The following is a 21114-nucleotide window of genomic DNA, read 5'->3' as shown; positions in this document are numbered from 1 at the left end:
GTTGGTGGGATGGAAAGAGAGAAGGAAGCAGGAGGAGAGAGGGGCAGTGGGGGCATTCAGAAAGGGAAAGAGGAAATAATAGAGGAAGGGAAAATGAGATTCCCCCCTTGAGTCTTTGCAGGTCCTTCGCTTGTTGCATTCTCTTATTGAAGCTGTAAATGCATGAAGCTGGGAGCACCTTAATAGTGGTGACCAATACTTGGACTATCATCACGTGTGTGTGATTTCCAAGCACTCATTATAGACTCAGTTATGATAAGTGGATTGCTAATATTCCTGGAACATTTTGACTCATTGGAATATAACCAGCATGAATGCTGTTAAGTTCCTAATTTGATGCTGTAGGGAATAACTTTGCAAGAGAATGTCATGCTCCCACTTCAGGGTTTATTACTAATGTAAGTATAATACATATTAATATGGAAGTGTTGCATATAATTCTTTCTTCAATATAAGAACGCTGAGTGCTTTAATGCAGCTCTTAATAGCTCACAATTCCTCCATCACATACAAAAGTGTTTTTATATAGTTCACATATAAAAGAAAGACATCTGTTGTCCTGTATAGTTTTCCGTTCTTGTATTCAAGCTTTGTTTTCAGCATATCCTTGCTGCAGCTTTGCGGTCACATTAAGAAAAGAGTTGATTTGATTTTAGTACTGCTGACATTTTTTTTATTTTAAACATTTTTATGCTACCCTTTCCACAAAACTTAAAAGTCCCCAAGGTGGCGAACGATCAAAAATATTAAAACAATTATATACACGTACAAAACTCCTAAATGGGAAAAAGGAATAATGACAGACTGTGAAAAAAGACAGAAAAGTCTTCATGCACTCATGGAAGACGACGATAGAGGGAAACAGGTCAGTTGCTCTGGGAAGGGTTCCATAACTTTGGTGCCATGACTGAGAAGGCCATCTCTTGGGGTGCCAACATCTAGTCTCAAATGACAAGGGTACCTGAAGTAGCACCCTTGGAGATTATTGTAGTGGCCAGATAGGTTTAAAAAGAAGTAGGCAGTCCTTATGGTATGTTGGCCCCAAGCTGTGTAAGTCTTTAAAGGTCAACATTAGCACTTTGAGTGGGACCAGAAATAATTTGGGAGCCAGTGTACGTGGAATAAGATTGGGACGATGTGATCCATAAGACCCTCTCCACTCTGCATTCTGGCCACGGGATTATGTAGCTTCCGGACCCTCTTCAATGGCAGCCCTACACAGAGTGCATTGCAGTAGTCTAATTAAGATATTAACAAGGCATGCACCACAGCGGCAAGATCTTTTTTTCAGACCAGGAAAAGACACAGGTAGCTCACCTGGTGAAGCTGGTGAAAGGTGATCATAGTTACTGCCGCCACCTGCTTATCAGGGGTCAATAACTTTAGAAAAGTAAGACAGACATTTGTAGTAACTGTCAGTTTTTGCATTTAGTTGTATCTAGAAAGTGTGTTTCTGAGACTAGATAGTTATCACAGAGAAGCCTTTCTGTTCTGGCTTTTTAAAACTCAGTGCTGGCTGGTCATGCACAAGAAGGTGGTTTGGATTTGTTGAAAGAGTTAGACTCTAAATATCAACATACTGAACACAAGCACTGGGCAGAGTTGGGAGAAATATTTTCAGTTCCTGAGAAGCCCAGGCTATCCGTTGGGTGAGTGGAGAAAGAGCCACAGATTTTTGGAAAGCAACCTACACCACAGAAAAAGATACATGGTATTATTAGGCAAATAATTTGTTGCGTAGAAAAGAGCAAGAGTCCAGTAGTACCTATAAGACTAACAGAATTTGTGGTGAGGTTTGAGACAATGCATCCACTTGGACTCAATCAAGACATTGGCTTCCTGTCTCATTACCAATGCCAATTTCTCCGCACCCACTACCCCATCCTATTCTATCATGCCTGCCATTGTCATTCACCAGCTGTTACCATTCAGCTTCTGAAATCACTCCTCTCTCCAAGATATAAGGACAGATGGACTCACATTCTAGCTGTTTCTGAAGAAGTGAGCTGTGGCTCACGTAAGCTCATACCCTACCACAAATTTTATTAGTCTTATAGATGCTGCTGGAATCTTGTTCTTTTCTACTGCTACAGACAGACTAACACGGCTACCCATCTTAATTTGTTGAATGTATAAGTTTCCTCCCAACTTGTTCCTTTCTCTGAACGCTTTCATGGAAGAATGTAGACTGATCTTTCCCCCATCATATCATAATCCATCTCTAAATGAAAGGTGAGAAATAATTGTTCTAAACTATGAGATTTTGTGAACCAGGGACCAAAATGGGATGCTCTGGGCCCAAAAGTTTAGTCTGTGATCATAACTTTGACATTTCTACTTGTGATGCTCGCTGTTCCTGTTTCCCTTCAGTATATTTTGTGTAAAAATACTTATTCAAGCACCCATAAAGAAAGGTCTGCATAATACGGAGTACCTCTATTTGTAGGAATACTGCTGAGGAGAGATTGAAGTACAGGATTGTGTGTAGCAGAATGTGCCAATGAATGAATGAGAAGGACTACAAAAAGTCCTGCTTAATTACATGAAGAAAAGTGTCCAACTTACACTTTTATATAGCAGAAATACTATTACTCATTAGCTCTTGGGGTAAGATGTGAATGTGGGTTAGAATGGATGACATGGGTTATTCTTTATATTCTGTATATTTGTATTAAAAAAATAAAACATGGCAAATAAAAGGTGATCAGCTGTCACTGATATGTATTTCATGTTCAAAGCAAAACTGATGAAGTTCTATTGAGCAATCACTCAAGTAGTAACAAACTTAAATATTTTGTAGTATCACATCTAAATTTCTAGGCGCACATGTATTTTTTAGTTTAATATAAAATACTCAATGACACAGGATGATAGCGCGGCAAGCATGAAGTGACATGAACACATAAATTGTTTATGAAGTTAAATTTTGAAGTGGTTTGGCCCCCCCATCATGGCTGAAATATGACATAATCTTTCCCTAATGTGGTACAGCTGCCTTTGGAAAACCTGTTTTCCTCTTTTGCATCTACCTCACAGGCTTGGAACACATTGGTTCCCCCAACTTACACAGCTGCTTCTCGCCCTGATGCTGCTCTGCCACAGAGTTGCATGGGCTTAGGATGTCAGTGATGTTGGTACTGTTAGGTGTGCTAACAAATAAGGACACTTATTTGGAATCCCAGGGAAAATAGTATATTAAGATGCCAATGTTTAGTGAATCACAGTTCACTTTGTCTCTTCGTCTCTTCTCTGACGAAGAGAACTGTGATTCTCGAAAGCTTATGCTACAGTAAAGTTGGTTAGTCTTAAAGGTGCTACTGGACTCTTTTTGATTTTGCTACTACAGACGAACACGGCTAACTTCTCTGGATCAATGTTTAGTGAGGATACCAGGCTCACCAGGTCCTTTTTTATGGGAAACTGCTCAGAGCCTCGTGACCTGATCCTCACCACATTTGCCTTTCAGGCAAGGCCTTCCACTTCCTCATTTGCATGTTTTAAGTTTGCCGCCCTAGATACAAACCTGTCTCTGTATTGTAGTTTTTCAGCATCTTTGTCTGACACTGAATTAATACTGACCTTTTACAACATCAATCTTACAATAATTGCTGGGTATTATTTTTCCAACATTAATATAAGAGCTTATAAATAAAAGTAGAACAGTTGAGATGTTTTCGTTGAGCTCTCCTGCTGCTAATGGATCAAATATTGAATTGGAAAGTTATCACATTTAGTGAAAATGTAGACGCCAATTTACGAAGATGTTATTCTGTTGAATAAAGGTAGGTTACCAAAGCACTGAAAACCTAGCTAAGTTTATTTAAAGCTTTACTTACTTATAACATTCAGTAAAAATATAAATGACTAGAGTGACTCATTGAGTATGGTTCTTAAATTAAAACAATCCTCTTCCTCAGCGCTGCCGGAGGGGAAATCTTTGACCAGTGTGTAGCTGAAAGAGAAGATGCCTTCAAGGAAAAAGACATTAAGCGTCTCATGAGGCAGATCTTGGAAGGGGTTTCGTTTTTACACCATAATAATGTAGTTCATCTTGACTTAAAGGTAAGATTGTGGCTTCATAAAACTAGTTCAGCACTGAGAACTAAACTTCTAATTCTTCCTAAATTCTCCATTCTACCTGTAAAATGCTCTGTCTTTAAAATGCACTTGCATCTTTTCAAACTTGCCTTTTCTGTGCTTTGCTGTACCATGGTCTTATAGAGTGGGCTTTCCTGTCTATTTGAGTTGAATGTTTCCACATTCCTAAATAAAACATCTACCCAGTATGTGTTGGTGCTGTGGCTGAATGGTAGAGCATCTGCTTTGCAAGCAGAATGTCTCAGCTTAATCACCAGCAAGTGCAGCTAAAAGGGTCAAGCATGCCTCTACCTGAGACGGCTGCCAGAGTAGACAGCTCTGACCTGGATGGGCCAACTATCTGAGTGTAACGCGGCTTCATGTGTGTTCACCTGTATCAGACTGTCACCTAATTGAGCCAACTTCCTACTTTTCAATCTCTACTGCAAGCATTATGCCTCCCTCAACTGGTGTTCTTGGAGTAAGATAGTTTTCATACTATATGGTAGTATATACTACCATAATATAAGATGAGGTTCTAATAGACAGATGTAGAGAAAGGGCCCAAATAGGGGAAATGGTGAGGGATCCAATACATGACATACCTTAGTATATAGAAGACAAATCAGTCAAAGCTCAAGATTTCCCTAAGTATGGATCAGTATCCTGTGGAATTATTGAAAGGGAATGTGAGTGATTATGTGATCCAGTCTGCAGCAAGCCTAGTTCAGGTAGGACATGGAAGTGGTGTCGATCAGTAGACTCTAGAGAGAAGAAACAGTGCAGGGTCCATGTAACAACTGTGCGAAAGAGTGAAGTAGCACAGGGTGTAAGAGAGAGAAACGAAGAAAAAGCCAAGATGGAGCTGGGCAGGTGTCAAGTGAGGTCCTGGGTTTGTTGGGAATTGTATAGGATTGTTAAGTTGGGGTTGCCTTTGTTTGCAAGCTAGATTGACTGACAGTAGCTATCAAGAACATACTCTGCTTGTATTGAAATAGCTACATTAACTGCCTACTTATGCCTGAGGACAATTTTATTATCTTTACCTGTAAATGGTTTGAGGCCACAGTACCTAAAAGACTGCTGTGTCCCTTATGTGCCTGCCGACTGATGGTGAAAATCTGCAGCTGCCTTCTTTGCATGTCCCTACTCCTGAAGACGAGATTGGCTACCAAGGAGAGGGCATTGACCTTGCCATGTTAGAACACTCTCCCTGCGAATGAGAGATCTTAATTTTTGCACAGGCCTTCTATTGAATGTCATTGATTTGTTGCAGCAGGTGTGGCAGGAGTTGGGGGAGTTGTGGCTAGATTTTATTATTAGAAATTATAGGTGATTGGTTATATGGTAGTTTTAGTTATATCAGTTGGGCCATTGGTCATAAGCTGCCTCAAAAACTTTGGCTAGGAGTACTGTGAGTGTACAGTTTCACTTAAATCAAGGAGGGAAGTTTTCATGAAAAGCTTAGCTGTAAAATTGCAACTCATATTAATTTTGTCACTTTATTACCAGTGATTTTTAATATAAAGATTTATGTTCTGAGGGTACTTCATAAGGTAAGTTTCTGAGAGAGATCACAAAACAGCTGATGATATTGGATACATGAACCTCATGGAGGCCACTTTAACTATGCTGTAGTTAAACTGGGAGTTTGGCAGAGCAGAGTCACCTGGGCTCAGGAGCACATGGTCTGCAGCTGCTAGAGGAGGTAAGGGCTTTTTGCCTTTCTTGGCTGTGGTGGGTTAAGCTGAGAAGCTAAGGGTGGTCCTCTCTAGCTTTGGGGCTTTTTGTGTGTAGTTTTGTGTTGATTTGAGTGTAGTTTTGAGGCTGAGTGTGTTTGGGCTTGATTGTGTTTGAGGGTGAGTGTGTTTGTAAGGCTGCTGGGGGTTGCTGGAGTACAAGCCACACACCCCCTTTGTGCTCACCTCCTGTGCTTAGCAGGAAGTGACCTTTTGCATTGAAAAGGCAACTGCTGGGCAGGGGCGCGAGCCTTTGGCGAGAGCTAAAGGGCTCTTGGCCTGTGGCTCTTAGCCGGGGGATCATAGCCGTTTTCTTTCCTCTTAGTGTGTTATTCCTAAAACAGAATAATGAAGTCAGAATGCCAGCAGGGGGTTGGGGGCTTTCCAGTGTATTGCACTGAGTGTCACATGTATGACTATCTGCCTTCTGGTCAGAAGTCCTGGATGTGTGCTCGCTGCAAGGAGCTCCTGGTTCTCAGGGAACGAGTACGTACCCTTGAGGCCAAGGTGGCTGACCTGGAGAAGCGGAGACAGTTAGATAGGCACGAGGACAAGATTCTCAGGGACAGGACAGATGTGTCCCACTCTAAAAATGGCAGCGTTCTTGTTGTCAAGGAGAATGAGGATCTTGTGGAATCAGGGCACCGTATTGAGGATAAGGGGAACGTGCCCTCAGAAGGGACCTCTTCTTCAGTTGGTGAGCAGGTTTCCTTTCGCATCAAGGAACCATCCCTGGGTGGGGGGGGAGGGAGGCTCTTGGTAGTTGGTGATTCGATCCTTAGACAAGTAGATAGCTGGGTGGCACAACCGCGTCCTGACCGTATGGTGACTTGCCTGCCTGGTGCGAAGGTAGCGGACATTACGCGTGTTATAGATAGGCTGGTAGATAGTGCTGGGGAAGAGTCAGCGGTCGTGGTCCATGTTGGAACCAACGATGTTGGGAAATGCAGTCGTGAGGTCTTGGAACAAAAATTTAGGCTGTTAGGCAGGAGACTCAAGGCCAGGACCTCCAAGGTAGCCTTCTCAGAAGTGCTACCTGTTCCACGCGCAGGGCCAGAGAGACAAACGCAGATCAGGAGTCTCAATGCGTGGATGAGACGATGGTGTAGGGAGGAAGGGTTCAAGTTTGTTAGGCACTGGGATTCTTTTTGGGACAAGCGGGAGCTGTACAAGAGAGACGGTCTCCACTTGTCCCGAGAAGGAACCCGGCTGCTGGCACTTAAAATCAAAAAGGTGGCAGAGCAGTTTTTAAACTAAATGCTAGGGGAAAGCCGACAAGAGATAAAGTGTCTCTGGTTCAGGATGGTTCATCTCAGAGAGATGAAGGGCTAGGTATAACACTTCTACAGGGAGATAGATTAGAGTTGTCAACTGAGATGGAGACAAACAGTGCAGATGACCTAACTACGTCTCGAGGCAAAGTGTGCCGGGGAAGTTACAGGTGTTTATATACAAATGCTAGAAGTGTCCGAGGTAAAATTGGGGAGCTGGAATGTTTAGTGTTGGGCGAATCCATAGACATTGTGGGCATATCAGAAACTTGGTGGGATGAGGAAAATCAGTGGGACACGGTGATTCCTGGATATAAATTATATCGGAAGGATAGGGAGGGAAGGGTTGGTGGTGGGGTGGCTCTATATGTCAGAGAAGGTATACATTCCAGTAAGATTGAGAAGGTAACTGAATTAGATTCGCTTCTGGAAATGCTATGGGTTGAAATTACGGGCCCAAATGGAAACTTAACTGTGGGAGTTTGTTATCGCCCTCCAGATCAGAAAATAGAGGAGGATTATAAAATGATGACAGGATTAAAGATGGCTGCTAAACAAAAAAACTGTGTTGTAATGGGTGATTTTAACTACCCACACATTGACTGGGCCAATGGGTGTTCGAATCGGGGGAGAGAAAGTGAGTTTCTAGACTGTCTCAATGACTGTGCTATGGAACAGATGGTTACAGAACCTACTAGGGGAGAGGTGATCCTGGATTTGGTCCTCAGTAATGCTGAAGACCTGGTGAGAGATGTAAATGTGATTGCACCACTTGGGAACAGTGACCATAATGTTATTGAGTACAACATATGTATAAATAGGAAATTGCCAAATAAGACCAACACAGCCATGTTTAACTTCAAAAGGGGTAACTTTTCTGAGATGAGGGGGTACGTGAAGAAGAAACTGAAAGGGAAAGTAAAAAAGGTCAAAACACTTGGGGAATCTTGGAGACTATTTAAAACTACAATCCTGGAAGCTCAAATTAAATATATACCGCTGGTTAGGAAAGGCACAAATAGGTTTAGGAAAAGGCCAGCATGGTTAACAAGCAATGTAATAGAAGCTGTAAAAGGTAAAAAGGATTCTTTTAGGCAGTGGAAAACTAGTCGGAGTGAGGTTGATAAAAAGGAGCATAAGCTGTGGCAAAAAAAGTGCAAGTCTGTGATCAGACAGGCAAAAAGGGAATATGAGGAGCATATTGCAAAGAACATAAAGAAAAACAATAAACAATTCTTTAAATATATTAGAAGTAGGAAACCAGCTAGGGAGGCCGTGGGGCCCTTGGATGACCAAGGCGTAAAAGGATTACTAAAGGGTGATAGGGAAATGGCCGAGAAGCTGAATGCGTTCTTTGCTTCTGTCTTCACTGTGGAAGATAAGAAGTGCATGCCCACTCCGGAAGCACTGACTTTGGGAGGGGTTTTGAAAGACCTGAGTCACATTGAGGTGACGAGAGAGGAGGTTATGCGACTGCTAGATAATTTAAAAACTGATAAATCACCGGGCCCAGATGGCATACATCCAAGAGTTCTGAAAGAACTCAAGTGTGAACTTGTAGATCTCCTCACAAAAATATGTAATCTGTCATTAAACTCTGCATCTGTTCCTGAGGACTGGAAGGTAGCTAATGTTGTCCCCATCTTTAAAAAAGGTTCCAGGGGAGATCCGGGAAATTACAGGCCAGTCAGCCTGACGTCAATACCGGGTAAGTTGGTGGAAACTATTATCAAAAATAAAATTAGTGGGCACATTGATGACCAAAAGCTGATGAGGAAAACTCAGCATGGGTTCTGTAAGGGAAGATCTTGTCTCACCAATCTGTTAGAGTTCTTTGAGGGAGTGAACAAACAAGTGGACAAGGGAGACCCGATAGATATTGTTTATCTTGACTTCCAGAAAGCTTTTGACAAAGTTCCTCATCAAAGGCTCCTAAGTAAGCTCAGTAGCTATGGGATAAAGGGCCAAGTCCTCTTGTGGATCGAAAACTGGCTAATTAATAGGAAACAGAGAGTGAGCATAAACGGGCACTTCTCACAGTGGAGGGTGGTGAGCAGTGGGGTGCCACAGGGGTCGGTATTGGGTCCAATGCTTTTTAACTTGTTTATTAATGATTTGGAATTGGGATTAAGCAGTGAAGTGGCTAAATTTGCAGATGACACGAAATTGTTCAGGGTGGTGAAAGCCAGAGAGGATTGTGAGGCACTCCAAAGGGATCTGTCGAGGCTAGAAGAGTGGGCATCCATGTGGCAAATGAGGTTCAATGTAGCCAAGTGCAAAGTAATGCACATTGGAACCAAAAATCCAAAATATAAATACAAGTTGATGGGGTCTGAACTGGCGGAGACTGACCAAGAGAGAGATCTTGGAGTCATGATAGATAACTCACTAAAAACGTCAGCACAGTGTGCGACTGCCATAAAAAAAGCTAATACTATGCTAGGGGTTATTAGGAAAGGGATTGAAAACAAATCAGCCGGTATCATAATGCCTCTGTATAAATCGATGGTGAGGCCTCATTTGGAGTACTGTGTACAGTTCTGGTCGCCACACCTTAAGAAAGATATCATAGCACTGGAAAAAGTACAGAGAAGGGCAACTAAAATGATTAAAGGGTTGGAACACTTTCCCTATGAGGAAAGATTGAGGCGCTTGGGGCTCTTTAGCCTGGAGAAAAGACGACTGAGGGGAGACATGATAGAGGTTTACAAGATAATGCACGGGTTAGAGAAGGTCGAGAAAGATGTGTTTTTCTCCCTTTCTCACAATACAAGAACTCGTGGGCACTCTATGAAATTATTGAGCAGTCGGGTTAGAACAGATAGAAGAAAATACTACTTTACACAAAGGGTGATAAACACATGGAATTCGTTGCCACAGGAGGTGGTGGCAGCTACAAGCATTGCCAGCTTCAAGAGGGGACTGGACAAATATATGGAGCAGAGGTCCATCAGTGGCTATTAGCCACAGGAGATAGATGGTATTCTCTTTGTGGGGAGGTGGTGCTCTGTTGTCTTGGTGCTGGAAGGAAGGCAGTGGGAGGGCTTCTGGTGTCCTGGCCTCACTGACAGTCCTTTAGATGGCACTGGATTTCTAGCCACTGTGTGTGACAATGTTGGACTGGATGGGCCACTGGCCTGATCCAACATGGCTTTGCTTATGTTCTTATGTTCTTATGTGTGGTGTTCAGTCTATTTAGTATTTCTGTGTTTATTTTTATCCAGATATGGATTTGAAATTATATGCAGGCATTCTGATTTTTATCTAGAAATTCATTAAACTCTCCAGTTGACTTACTAAGCTCCAAACATTATAATTGACTCCAGTTATTGAGTGTTAATAGTTGCATAGCGATCCCTCAGCCTCTCAAAGAGGTGGTCATCCGCCCACTACTTAAAAAACCAGCAGATAAAAATGATGCCGCCAATTATCGCCCAGTCTCTAATCTGCCCTTTCTGGGCAAAGTGGTTGAGAGAGTAAGAGCTGACCAACTCCAGGCCTTCTTGGGCATCTCTGGTGCTTTAAACCCTTTTCAGTCTTGTTTTAGGCCAGGCTGTGGGATGAAGGTGGCTGTAGTCAATTCCTTTCACCTGAATGTAGACAGAGGCCATGCTTCATTGTTGCTCCTCCTGGATCTCTCTGCAGCCTTCAGCACAGTAGACTACAGTAGGTGTCAAGGGATGTACCTTGGACTGGTTTAAAGCATTCCTCACGGGACAAACTCAAAACACTTGCTATTGGAGACCAGCTATCCTCATTGTGGGAATTATTTTGTGGGGTTCTACAAGGCGCAGTTTTATCCCCCATGTTACTCAGCCCCTTTAGGAGAACTCATTGGTAGCTATAGAATTGGACGCTCAAATATTGAATTGCAAAGTTATGTAGATGCAAAGTTATGCAGTTTCAGTATGCAGATGAAACATAACCTTGTACATCATTAGCCAAATCCCCTGGTGATGCAGTAGAGGTTGTGAATTGCTGCTGGACTTCTGTTGTCAATTGGCTGAAAGCAAACAAATTGAAATTGAACCCAGACAAGGTAGAAGTGATGCTGGTTGGAAAAGCAGAAGTCTCAAAGAAGATGGTGCTTCCAGATTTTTATGGGGTTCAGTTGACCCTGGCTGATTCAGTTAAGAGCAAGGGGTTGTACTAAATCTAGTACTGCTGCCAGCGAAGTAAATGGAGCTGCAAAAAATGCCTTCTCACAACTCAGACTAGCCTGGAAGATGCCCCCATACCTTGACATGGCTGATCTGGCCGCCTGGCTTCATGGCGCAGTGACATCGAGATTAGACCACTATAAAGTCTACACAGGTCTCCCCTCAAAGTGGCCTTGGAGACTCCAGCTGGTGCAGAATGCTGCAGCTCATTTACTCTCAGGAGCTAGACGGAGCATGCATATCACTCCCATTCTGCGGTCATTCCATTGGCTTCCCATCAGTTACTAGCTCAATTCAAGGTCATGACTATCACATTCAAAACCCTTCATGGCCTCGGCCCCTTATATCTCTGCAACTGCCTCTCCCCCTATGTTCCTCCATGGCAGCTTTGCTCATCTGAAGAGGGCCTTCTGCAGATACCGCCCTGCAGCTAGGCAAAATCAACAGCTGACTGCATGTGTGCTTTCTCTGTGGTGACACCCCCCCCCCCCCCCCACCTTATGGAATGGCCTGCTTGAGGAGGTTAGGAAAGCTCCCACTTTCCTAGCTTTCCACAAACTATGCAAAACTGGATTATTCAGGAGGGCTTTCCAGCCAGATTATACGGCTGTGTTGTAAGAAGTAGCTCAGAGTGATGCATTGGTAGGGACAGGGACTATATGCTACTTTGTTGGGTACAGACTGCTGATATAGACATGCACCCACTAGGGAATTGCCATGGCGCTAAACATGCCATGTAAATTAGTTATGCTTTGTTTCAGAAAGATTTCATCTCTATGCTCATCTTTATGCTTGTTTAAAAATTTTCTGCAAGCATTCCCTGTTGGATCTCTTTCACAAAATGTCACGACTGTTCTTTATTGTACTTTGCCCAGTGAACGTCCTGCTGTTGATTGTATGGAATTTTAACTTGCACTGTAATCCACCTTGGATCTTGGTGAAAAAGGCAGACTATAAATAATAATTTAGCACGTATTTTAGTATATAGTGACATAACTAGTATATATTTTAACACACACACATATACATATATACACACAGACCCCATTTTATTTCAAGGTGTTTTGTTTTCACAGTGGTTGCTAATGTAGATATAGATTTAAAACTCCATATTGACCTGAGTAAGTACTAGACAGACGTGTCCTGAACATGCTTTTAAAGGCTATGTTATCCTTCCTTGTTTTGATTTTCAGAACATTCCTAGTCTGCTCTGGTAGGACTCCAAGTAACGAGGGCATATGCGCAGTTCTACTGGGCAGACTGTTGTCACGATTACATTATTTCCACTTTATTTTTAGCCCCAGAATATTCTACTTACCAGTGAGTCGCCTTTGGGAGACGTTAGGATAGTTGACTTTGGACTTTCCAGAGTAATGAACAATGGTGAAGAACTAAGAGAAATAATGGGAACACCTGAATATGTAGGTAAGTTCTTGCCATGACCTAAGTAAAGTTATTACTGGGGTCCTTGGACTATATAGTACTAAAGCATAAGACAGATGCTTGTGTTGTGCAGTTTTAAAAAATCTATTATTACGCTGTGGTAATAATTTAAAGAAGCTCAGACTTAGTGCCAAAAAAAAAGCTGGGTCCAATGAATGCGCACACTACATTGATTAGTTACAAACTGCTGGTGCCTTCATTAGCAAAAGTTATAAAAGTATCATGATGTTTCTGTATGTATTGATTTGTATACTCTGGTTAAATAAAACATAATTACTAAATTCTTTCTGCCTCAGCTCCAGAAGTACTGAGCTATGATCCAATCAGCACTGCAACAGATATGTGGTAAGGAAAGTTCTTCACTGAACTGAATTTCAAAAATAGACTTTCCCCGCTTGATCTCATGCACATGTTTTCTGTTTTACATTTAGGAGCGTTGGAGTATTAGCTTATGTCATGCTAACAGGAGTATCTCCTTTCTTGGGAAATAGTAAGCAGGAAACATTCTTAAATATATCTCAGATGAATGTAAATTACTCTGAAGATTTTGACCTTATATCAGAATCTGCTGTTGATTTCATCAAAGCTCTTCTGATTAAAAGACCTGAGTAAGTTCTGTTTGAATGTTTTGCTTCTTTGCCTGAAAACCACACATAGCAAAATTATGAGCTACAGTTGTTAATATTACTTTTATCCTTAATTAAGCATTGTGCAAAGTGCCCACAGGAATGTATTCTTGAGTATTCCTGACAGTAAGGTTATATTGTTGATTTTTTTATACTCCAGTGCTAGAACTCTTATTTTTTTATTTTTATCACAGGGCTAAGGATTTTTTTACATTGTTGAATAAATTATTGTGGCATGCTTTACATTTTAATTAAGGAACAATGATATTCTGTTCCATATCCATGAATCGATGACATTCTCAGCTTTAAAAGGCCAGTTTCTGCCCCCTAAGCCAGTTTTAATCTGTGGTTAGTTCATGTTTTTCTCTAGTAACGTCAGTGTTGCTGCTGCAGGAGCAAAACATGGCTAGTGAAGGAAACTGTCACCCCGTTGTGCGCGGCTTGTCATGTGAATACTTGGGAAGCTTCAGCACCCATAATCCCAGACCCATCATTGTGCTAGCCATAGGAGAGCCATGGCCACTTCAGTGGCCCACTCGAGATCCTAGCTGCTTCTTCACTCTTATGCTGGCCCTTTACAAAGCCATGCGAATGCCCACTGGCTGCTACTGCCCCAGCCATGGCCTTGGCACGTAACTTGAGCAGTGTGCAGCACTAGAATAAGTCTCATGAAGTCCTCTTTTTGCCATGATGATGCATCAGCAATGGACTTAAGAATCTTATGCGGTTCTTAAAAACTAGAAACAGGCTCAAAGGCTGTAGGTACTGAAATATTTAAAGTATGATGATATTTGTAATCTTGGTTCCCTCTTTGGAGCAAAACTTCAGCAATGTTTTACTGTTTTGAGGCTGGTGCATTTGAAGACTCAGCAACCTTCTGTCGAGTCAGGCCATGGGTCTATCAAGGTCAATATTGTCTTCTCTGACTGTAAAGTAGCTCTCTTGGGTCTGAGGTGTTTTGTATCAGCCTTCTACCTGATCACTTTAACTGCAGTTGCTGGGACATTCTGCATGCAAAGCCGATATTCTGCCACTGAGTTATGGCCCCATTCTCATTTTCTGAAACTCTAGAAACTTCTTGGGTATTCACATGGAGTGCAGCCCAATTTAATCTCCGTCTTGGCTCAGATCTGAATTGAAATATGGAAAATGGAGAGGTGGGCAGGGGGCCTTTAATATGAGCTGCCTGAACTACAGTTCACGTACAGCTGTTAGCCATGTTGCTTGTCTTCACATTGCTGCAAAAACATTCTTGGTGACTTGCAGTCGAGTGGCGATTGGCCCAAATGCTAGACTGCTTCCACACAGATGTCCTGCTGTTTCAAGAGACGAGAGTGGTGTCATGGGACCCGTTTCCCCTGCATGCAGACTTTGCAAAGATGATGGACCTGTTCTAGGAAAAAGACTGAACATGGTAATGGCAGGATTGACCGATGCTAATGTGCTTACAGAGTTTGTGTTTTCATGTGTTCCTCCTGTGCTGGTTTTCCTTTTGGTAAGTGGTTTGTGTGGGAAGTTCTTTGCAGTGGGGAACTTCCTCTGAATTGCATTTTTATTCTAGTATTCGTTGAGCAAATTATTCTTTCCTCTGTCCAGGGAACGGGCAACAGCAGAAGAATGCTTGTTACATTCATGGCTAGCACAAACTGATATTCCTGACACTGTGTGCTGGAGTAAGAACATTGAAGAAGAAGCAGATACGCTTATTGTACATGAGGAAGATTCCACTTCTGAAATTTCTGCAGAGGGAGAGAAAACAGAAGAAGACTCAGTAGTGACAGAAGAGCTGATTGTAGTCGCTTCATATACTCTGGGACAATGTAGGCAATCAGAAAAAGACAAAATTGTTGAACAGAAAACCATTTCAAAGAGGTTCAAGTTTGAGGAACCGTTGCTGCAAGAACTACCTGGAGAATTTATTTACTGAATTGTGACTTGCTTCTCCTCTTCAGACTCAAGCTAATTTGGGAGACTGGTTCTTTTTCTCCCACTTGGTCAATTTACATATAGCCAAATATATACCCCTCTACAAAAATCCTTCTAAATAAAGGAGGAAAATGTTAAAAGCCCACTAGAAAACTGTGCCAACCTCTTTAATTTTAATGTAAGTAAGTATGTAAAAGAGATCCTATGGATGTAAGAGCATAAAGCAATAGTTCTGATTTCTGTTGGTATGTTTAAAGCTTCTGTAGAGCTGCTGTTAAATTTGTAGGTCTTCATGACTGCAGACTTACTATGTGCATCAGAATTCTAACAGACTAGCATTTGGGCAAAAATTGCCTATAGTTTCTTCTCTGCCTGCAGGCATAACTGAAAAGTGTGATCTGATTCTGCTTTCACTTGGGGCAGCCTGGTTGTTCAAGCTATGCAAAGCAATGTAGACAAAGCAACTCTTGAGTGAAAACAAATTCTTTGTTGTTTTACCCTAGATGCTGGGTAAACCTGGGTTACAGGTTTCTTTATGGTACAAAGATGTTCTGCCTTAAATAGAATACTTAAAAGAATATTTAAAAGCAACTACGTGTGTAAGTCATTGGCTGTTTTAGAATATTTGTGCTAGGCCAGTAATGCTCACTCAGTGGCCCAAGAGCCACCTGTGGCTCTTCAAAGCATTGTTCCCAAGTGCGGCGCACACCCTTTTGTTTCAGAAAGACCTGACCTCTCCAATACACACATACCCTTCTCTGCAACCTCTGCACTCATCCCAGTGTCTAAGCAGCTGCCATGAGGAAGTTTGCCACCTTGGGTTGGTGGTGGCTTTAATCCGCTTTCTTCGTGGCCAACTTGTTCTCTTTCAGGCACCTCAGGAATCTCACTCTTGTATTTCATTTACCAGCTTGTGAAATCTACTGCCTCATGCATACAACTTGTCTAACTGGCCATTATTTATCTCTTTCTCCTCCTGGCATTAAGTGCTCTTGACTAAGATTTTCTTCTTCTGAACTGGCTTATGTGCATGTTGTACTTGTTCCTGCTATTTCTGCTGTTGGAGAATTTCTTTTTTTACTTCTTGTGCACATTTTTTCCCCTAGCATTGGTTTGGCTGTCAGGCAGGATTGCCTCTTTATACTGTTACAAGGAGGCACAAGTGAAATGCTACCTCACCACTAAAGTAGGAAGCATAATAGCTTTTTTAAAAAAAATCTAGCTGAAAGGGCATAAAGATAGTATAGTTTATGGAGAAGAAATGGGTATTCAGTGACTTTCAGAATGCACACTGTGCAGCATTCCTGTTTTTCTTAGCAATTTGTGTTTGCTTCCCGTAAAAGTTGCATTTGACTTCCAAACAATTTTCTGTGCAGTTTAGAGATGTGAAGACCTGGAAAAAAGGCGGGGGGGGCAATTTTCTCCCTTTTTAGCACTTTTTTGCAGTTCTTCTGATGGACAGTTTGGGAAAATTTGGGTAGCACTGAGAAATTATTACATACTTTCTTTTTTAGAATGAATGAAATGCTGCTTAAGGCAAGGGTTTTCACGCTGAAAATATACAACATAAAAACAATCTGAGGACTTTTTCAATTTTTCAGTGGAAAAATTGTGAGATTTGGGGAAAGACCTTTTCCCCTTTTGGAATGAGTGAAATAGAAGGCAAACTTTTTTTCAAAATATGTAGCATGAATGTAAGACGGTCTACAGCATTAGATAATTCCTACTTTCTGTCCAAATGATACTTTGATTTGTTTACTACAGAATTTCAACTTTTCCCCCTGCCTGTGATGTATCACAGTAGCTAAGGGAGACTTTGCAACTCTTTCTCAAATACTTGGTATACTTGCAATTTTTCTTATAGGAAACAAGATGTTTATACTTTTATAACTTAAAATTGCACTATTTGGCGCGTTTAGAGAATTTAAATGATACATTTTATGATACTAAATAAGTAAAAAGTTTAGGTTTGCTAGGAAAATACATATTGCATATGTTTCAATTTCCCCCCAAAATTCAATTCTTCTACCCTCCCTGTGGCTTCAGAATTTCTGGAATTTTTACATCTCTGGAGCAGCAGTCCTATGCAAAGCTTAGCCTGGAGTAACTCTTCATAGGATTGTACAGTTGATCCTTCAGTGTAACTGCTTTATTATTGCCTAGTTAAATAGTTGCTTGGTGTGGACATGTCTTATTTTGCAAAGACTTGTTTCCTAACAATAGCAAAGTATTTAAATTGATCCATACTGTGTAATATCTACTTTCTGTGACATATCTGACATTGTAGCTTCTCTAGTTCTGTAAACAAAATTACCCACCATTCGAACTTGTATTAATGGGCCTGCGAGTGGTAATGAAGTCTGTAAAGATCTTAGGACTGTATATGTTCTAGGGATCTACCAAGACCTCTCTCCATTAAGTATTATTCAGAGTTTTAGCAAGCTTGTATCATTTAGGAACTGGACTAGCAAAGGCCACAATGTGTATATATTATGTCTTAGTAATTTTCCTTATTTTTTCCCCAAACTTTTGAGAAAACATTTGACCTTGGTTCCGGTTTCCTTATCCAAAAGGATTAGTTTGGTGAGAAAGATGGAAGTTGGATTCATATTCAAAATTCTCAAAGAGAAGCTAATCAGAGAAAGACTTAATGACCATCCTGAATTCAGAGCAGTGAAAATTAATTGCTTTTGCTACATCAGCCATTGTATAGCCTGCAACTCCAATAACTGTTTCAACCCAAAGTTTTAAAATGCAGACTTTCCGCTGCATTTTGAGGTATATGTTTTCCCCCAGTACTTTTACAGTTTGTACAGTGGTAAACTTAGGAAGCTATTTTGTATGTGAAATTAATGTACCTATAACAAGGCCAGCTGCCTTTCAGTTGGCTGCTTGAAACGGTTTCTGTATTCCGATTTAACTTGCAGTCCCTTAAGGTGGGTTTTGTACAGTAATTGTTTACAAATATAATGTTATAGAAATCTATAAATTAAAACGAACTCTAATGAAGAAAAAGTACTAAGTCTTCATAGGGCCATTGGCTACTTCCTAGTGGGTAATGTCATTCCCGTTCAATTTTGTGAGCATGCAGTTGTGAAGTATGCTAAGAAAAACCTGAAGGTTCTGATGTATTGAACAAGTACCAAGTGTGTATGCAGATTTGAAATATTACACCAGAAAATTAAAACTTGTGGGAAACAGTTAATGTACAATCAAAGGCAAGACTAGGAAAATTCTTCAAGAATAGGAGGGGGGAGTATAATCTACAGTCTGTCTTTACCTGCGATCACAGATCTGGACAGCAACTCTGTTCTGAAATGCTGCAATCCCCGGTTCCTCTTCTCTGCAAATTACGGTCCTACTCTCCTGTTACAGGGAACATTCAGTCTCCGAAGGTTTTGTAAGACAACATGGAAGCTGCAGTTCAGTTGGTTCTAATGCCGATTACCATTCCTAAAGTGCCTGTTACTTGAAACTGTAGAGCCAGGCTTGTGGTCTTGAACACCTCTCACAGTCGTGAGGGGGAAAAAATGAAAGGAAACATGGGATAAGGTGGACATTACCGATTGTCCAAAGTCACTGAGGTCTCCATTAAGTATTATTCAGAGTTTTGGCAAGCTTGTATCATTTAGGAACTGGGCTGAAGCAAAGGCCACAATGTGTATATATTATGTCTTAGTAATATTCCTTATTTTTTCCCCCAAACTATTGAGAAAACATTTGACCTTGGTTCCGGTTTCCTTATCCAAAAGGGTTAGTTTGGTGAGAAAGATGGAAGTTGGATTCAAACTTGGTTTGAAAGCACAGTGCCACACTTCTAAACACTTGCTGAATCAACTGTTTATTATGGTTATAGAATTATTACCTTTAAACACAGAAAGACTATTATGTTCTGTTGGCAATGCAAAATGGTTTGCTTTAATATAGTAACTGGTTTTTCCAGTTCTTTAATGATCTTTTAACACTGGCATATCATGCATACAGTTTGCAAAGGAACTAATAGACTCTGTGGAAACTGGGAAGCCTTTTAACTGGCAAGTGGCTTCTTCCCATAGCAGCTAATGAAAGGAATCGAGCTTCCCAAAGGGTTGTCAGCAAGCAACAGAAGTAGAGCTAAAATCAAGATCACTTCATTGCCTGTGCTGTGCCTTAAATGTAAAAACATTCCGTTCCCCTCACAGAATAAAGTAGTCATTACTGTACCAGCATCCTATAGGAAGACAAACTTGCAATATGAAAATGGGAGGCAACCCTTCTGTGATCAGCTTGAATTCTGCTCTTCCCAGAATGGTCTCCATGAAGTTCGCTGAAATTAGTGACCATTGCAAGAGTACTGTGGGCTATGATAGGTTCAAGACTACGAACTTTGCTTGAACGTTTCATGTTCTGTGTTGCTGTAAAAGGAACGCGCCTTTCTTCTATATTCAGCTATTTTGTGTTCACTTCTCTAGCGAGGTCATCAGGTGGGACCCTTAAATTGGCTGGAGGTCAAGTTATCACCTGGCTTTAGCAGTTAAAGTCTTAAGTGCTGTGCTGCTCATCTTTCACTAAGCCAAAGCTCAAGCAGTGTGTTTATTCTGCGTAGCATTGCTTCTCTTCATGGCTAGAAATTGCTCTGCCACAATTAGACTTCAATTGCCAATTCTATTCAGTAGTATTTTTGCTTAAATTAGGAGCTAATTAAGTCAGTGAACGGACGAATGACTGAAATGCCCACTCACCACTGTTTTTCACAATGTTAGCCACAGCAGCAGTACAGCTAATGAGAGCAATAGATAATGCTCTAGAAAATGTATAAACATCTTGATGTTTCATATATGTAAGCACTGTATTTAAGCATTGAGTGGGCTAATAAATGGATTCACTTTTTACAAACATTCAGTCTTTGTCCTGATTTGAATGGCAAGCAGTAACTGTTTGGAAAACCTCCAGTAAATTCAAGAGTTGTACATCAATTATTCAGTCTGCTGAAGTTGCAGGTCTGTGACCTGATTGCTTACAGAATCAACACATGCTCCATTAAGATCATTACAACTTCAATTCAGTTATATACCGAGTACAAAGCTGAGAAATTGCCATCTGACCCAGTCCAGCTCCAGTTGTGTGTAAAAATGGTATTTATGCAAGACTTTAAGTTGTGCAACCACTGTACAGGGATGCATGTTAGCTTATTCAGACATGCATCCTATTAAACTATGCAGCGTGGACAAGCACCTGCATGCGTTCAGATGCATATCCAGCTGCACATCTCGCTATGCCTTCATGCATTAAGTTGTTATGTATCACCCCCTTGGAGTGACTATTTCTGCACACTGGATTCTTTCAGTAAAGTTGGAGATGCACTGAAATAAATGTATGATATCTTCCTCTGTTAAGAAAAGGAATGACATAAAATGGCACATATTAATCCTTAGGATTATACTTGTAAAAACTTGGTAACACACTTGTGAAGAATTGGTAATAGTTTGCAACTGAAACTAGTAGTTAGCCTATGATTATCTTTAAGTACTTATTCCCAGGGACACTTCAAATAGGATGGTTACTTCTGGCTATGTCACTGCATTGGTACAGATTACACTTCTTTCTTTAATTCATGAGATAAAGATATACAGGCATAATAAAAGAGCTTTATTGTATTTAATATCTCTCCTTTGAAGGCTAATGTTCACTCAGGCTGTCCTTCTAATGAAGTATGGCTTTTGTTGTGTTAATAGCCTAAATAAAATAACCAGATCTGCAAGCAGAAAGAAAAGTGAACTACCCTTTTTATGGACGAAATGGAAAGGGCTTAATCTGTAAGAGACTGTTTCCAAGGCCTGAGATCTACAAATCTTAACTGCTGAGTTGGATTTGTGCACCAAAGGTAACATAC

General features: G+C 41.0%; 1 protein-coding gene across 1 annotated transcript in view; it reads left to right on the top strand.

The window, feature by feature from the left end:
* Window positions 1-20207, top strand: part of STK17A (serine/threonine kinase 17a) — a 35321-nt gene extending 15114 nt beyond the window's left edge. The window contains exons 3-7 of the mRNA XM_054990833.1: window positions 3918-4062; window positions 12546-12672; window positions 12987-13035; window positions 13122-13298; window positions 14913-20207. Coding sequence (XP_054846808.1) covers window positions 3918-4062; window positions 12546-12672; window positions 12987-13035; window positions 13122-13298; window positions 14913-15243 — 829 coding nt within the window. The 3' untranslated portion in view covers window positions 15244-20207. The remainder of the gene's footprint in view (window positions 1-3917; window positions 4063-12545; window positions 12673-12986; window positions 13036-13121; window positions 13299-14912) is intronic.
* The last annotated feature ends 907 nt before the right edge of the window (window positions 20208-21114 follow it).

This window comes from Eublepharis macularius, chromosome 11, assembly GCF_028583425.1.
Source record: "Eublepharis macularius isolate TG4126 chromosome 11, MPM_Emac_v1.0, whole genome shotgun sequence".
NCBI lineage: Eukaryota > Metazoa > Chordata > Lepidosauria > Squamata > Eublepharidae > Eublepharis > Eublepharis macularius.
Note: the sequence above shows the minus strand (reverse complement) of the source record. Positions and strands in the feature narration are given on the sequence as shown.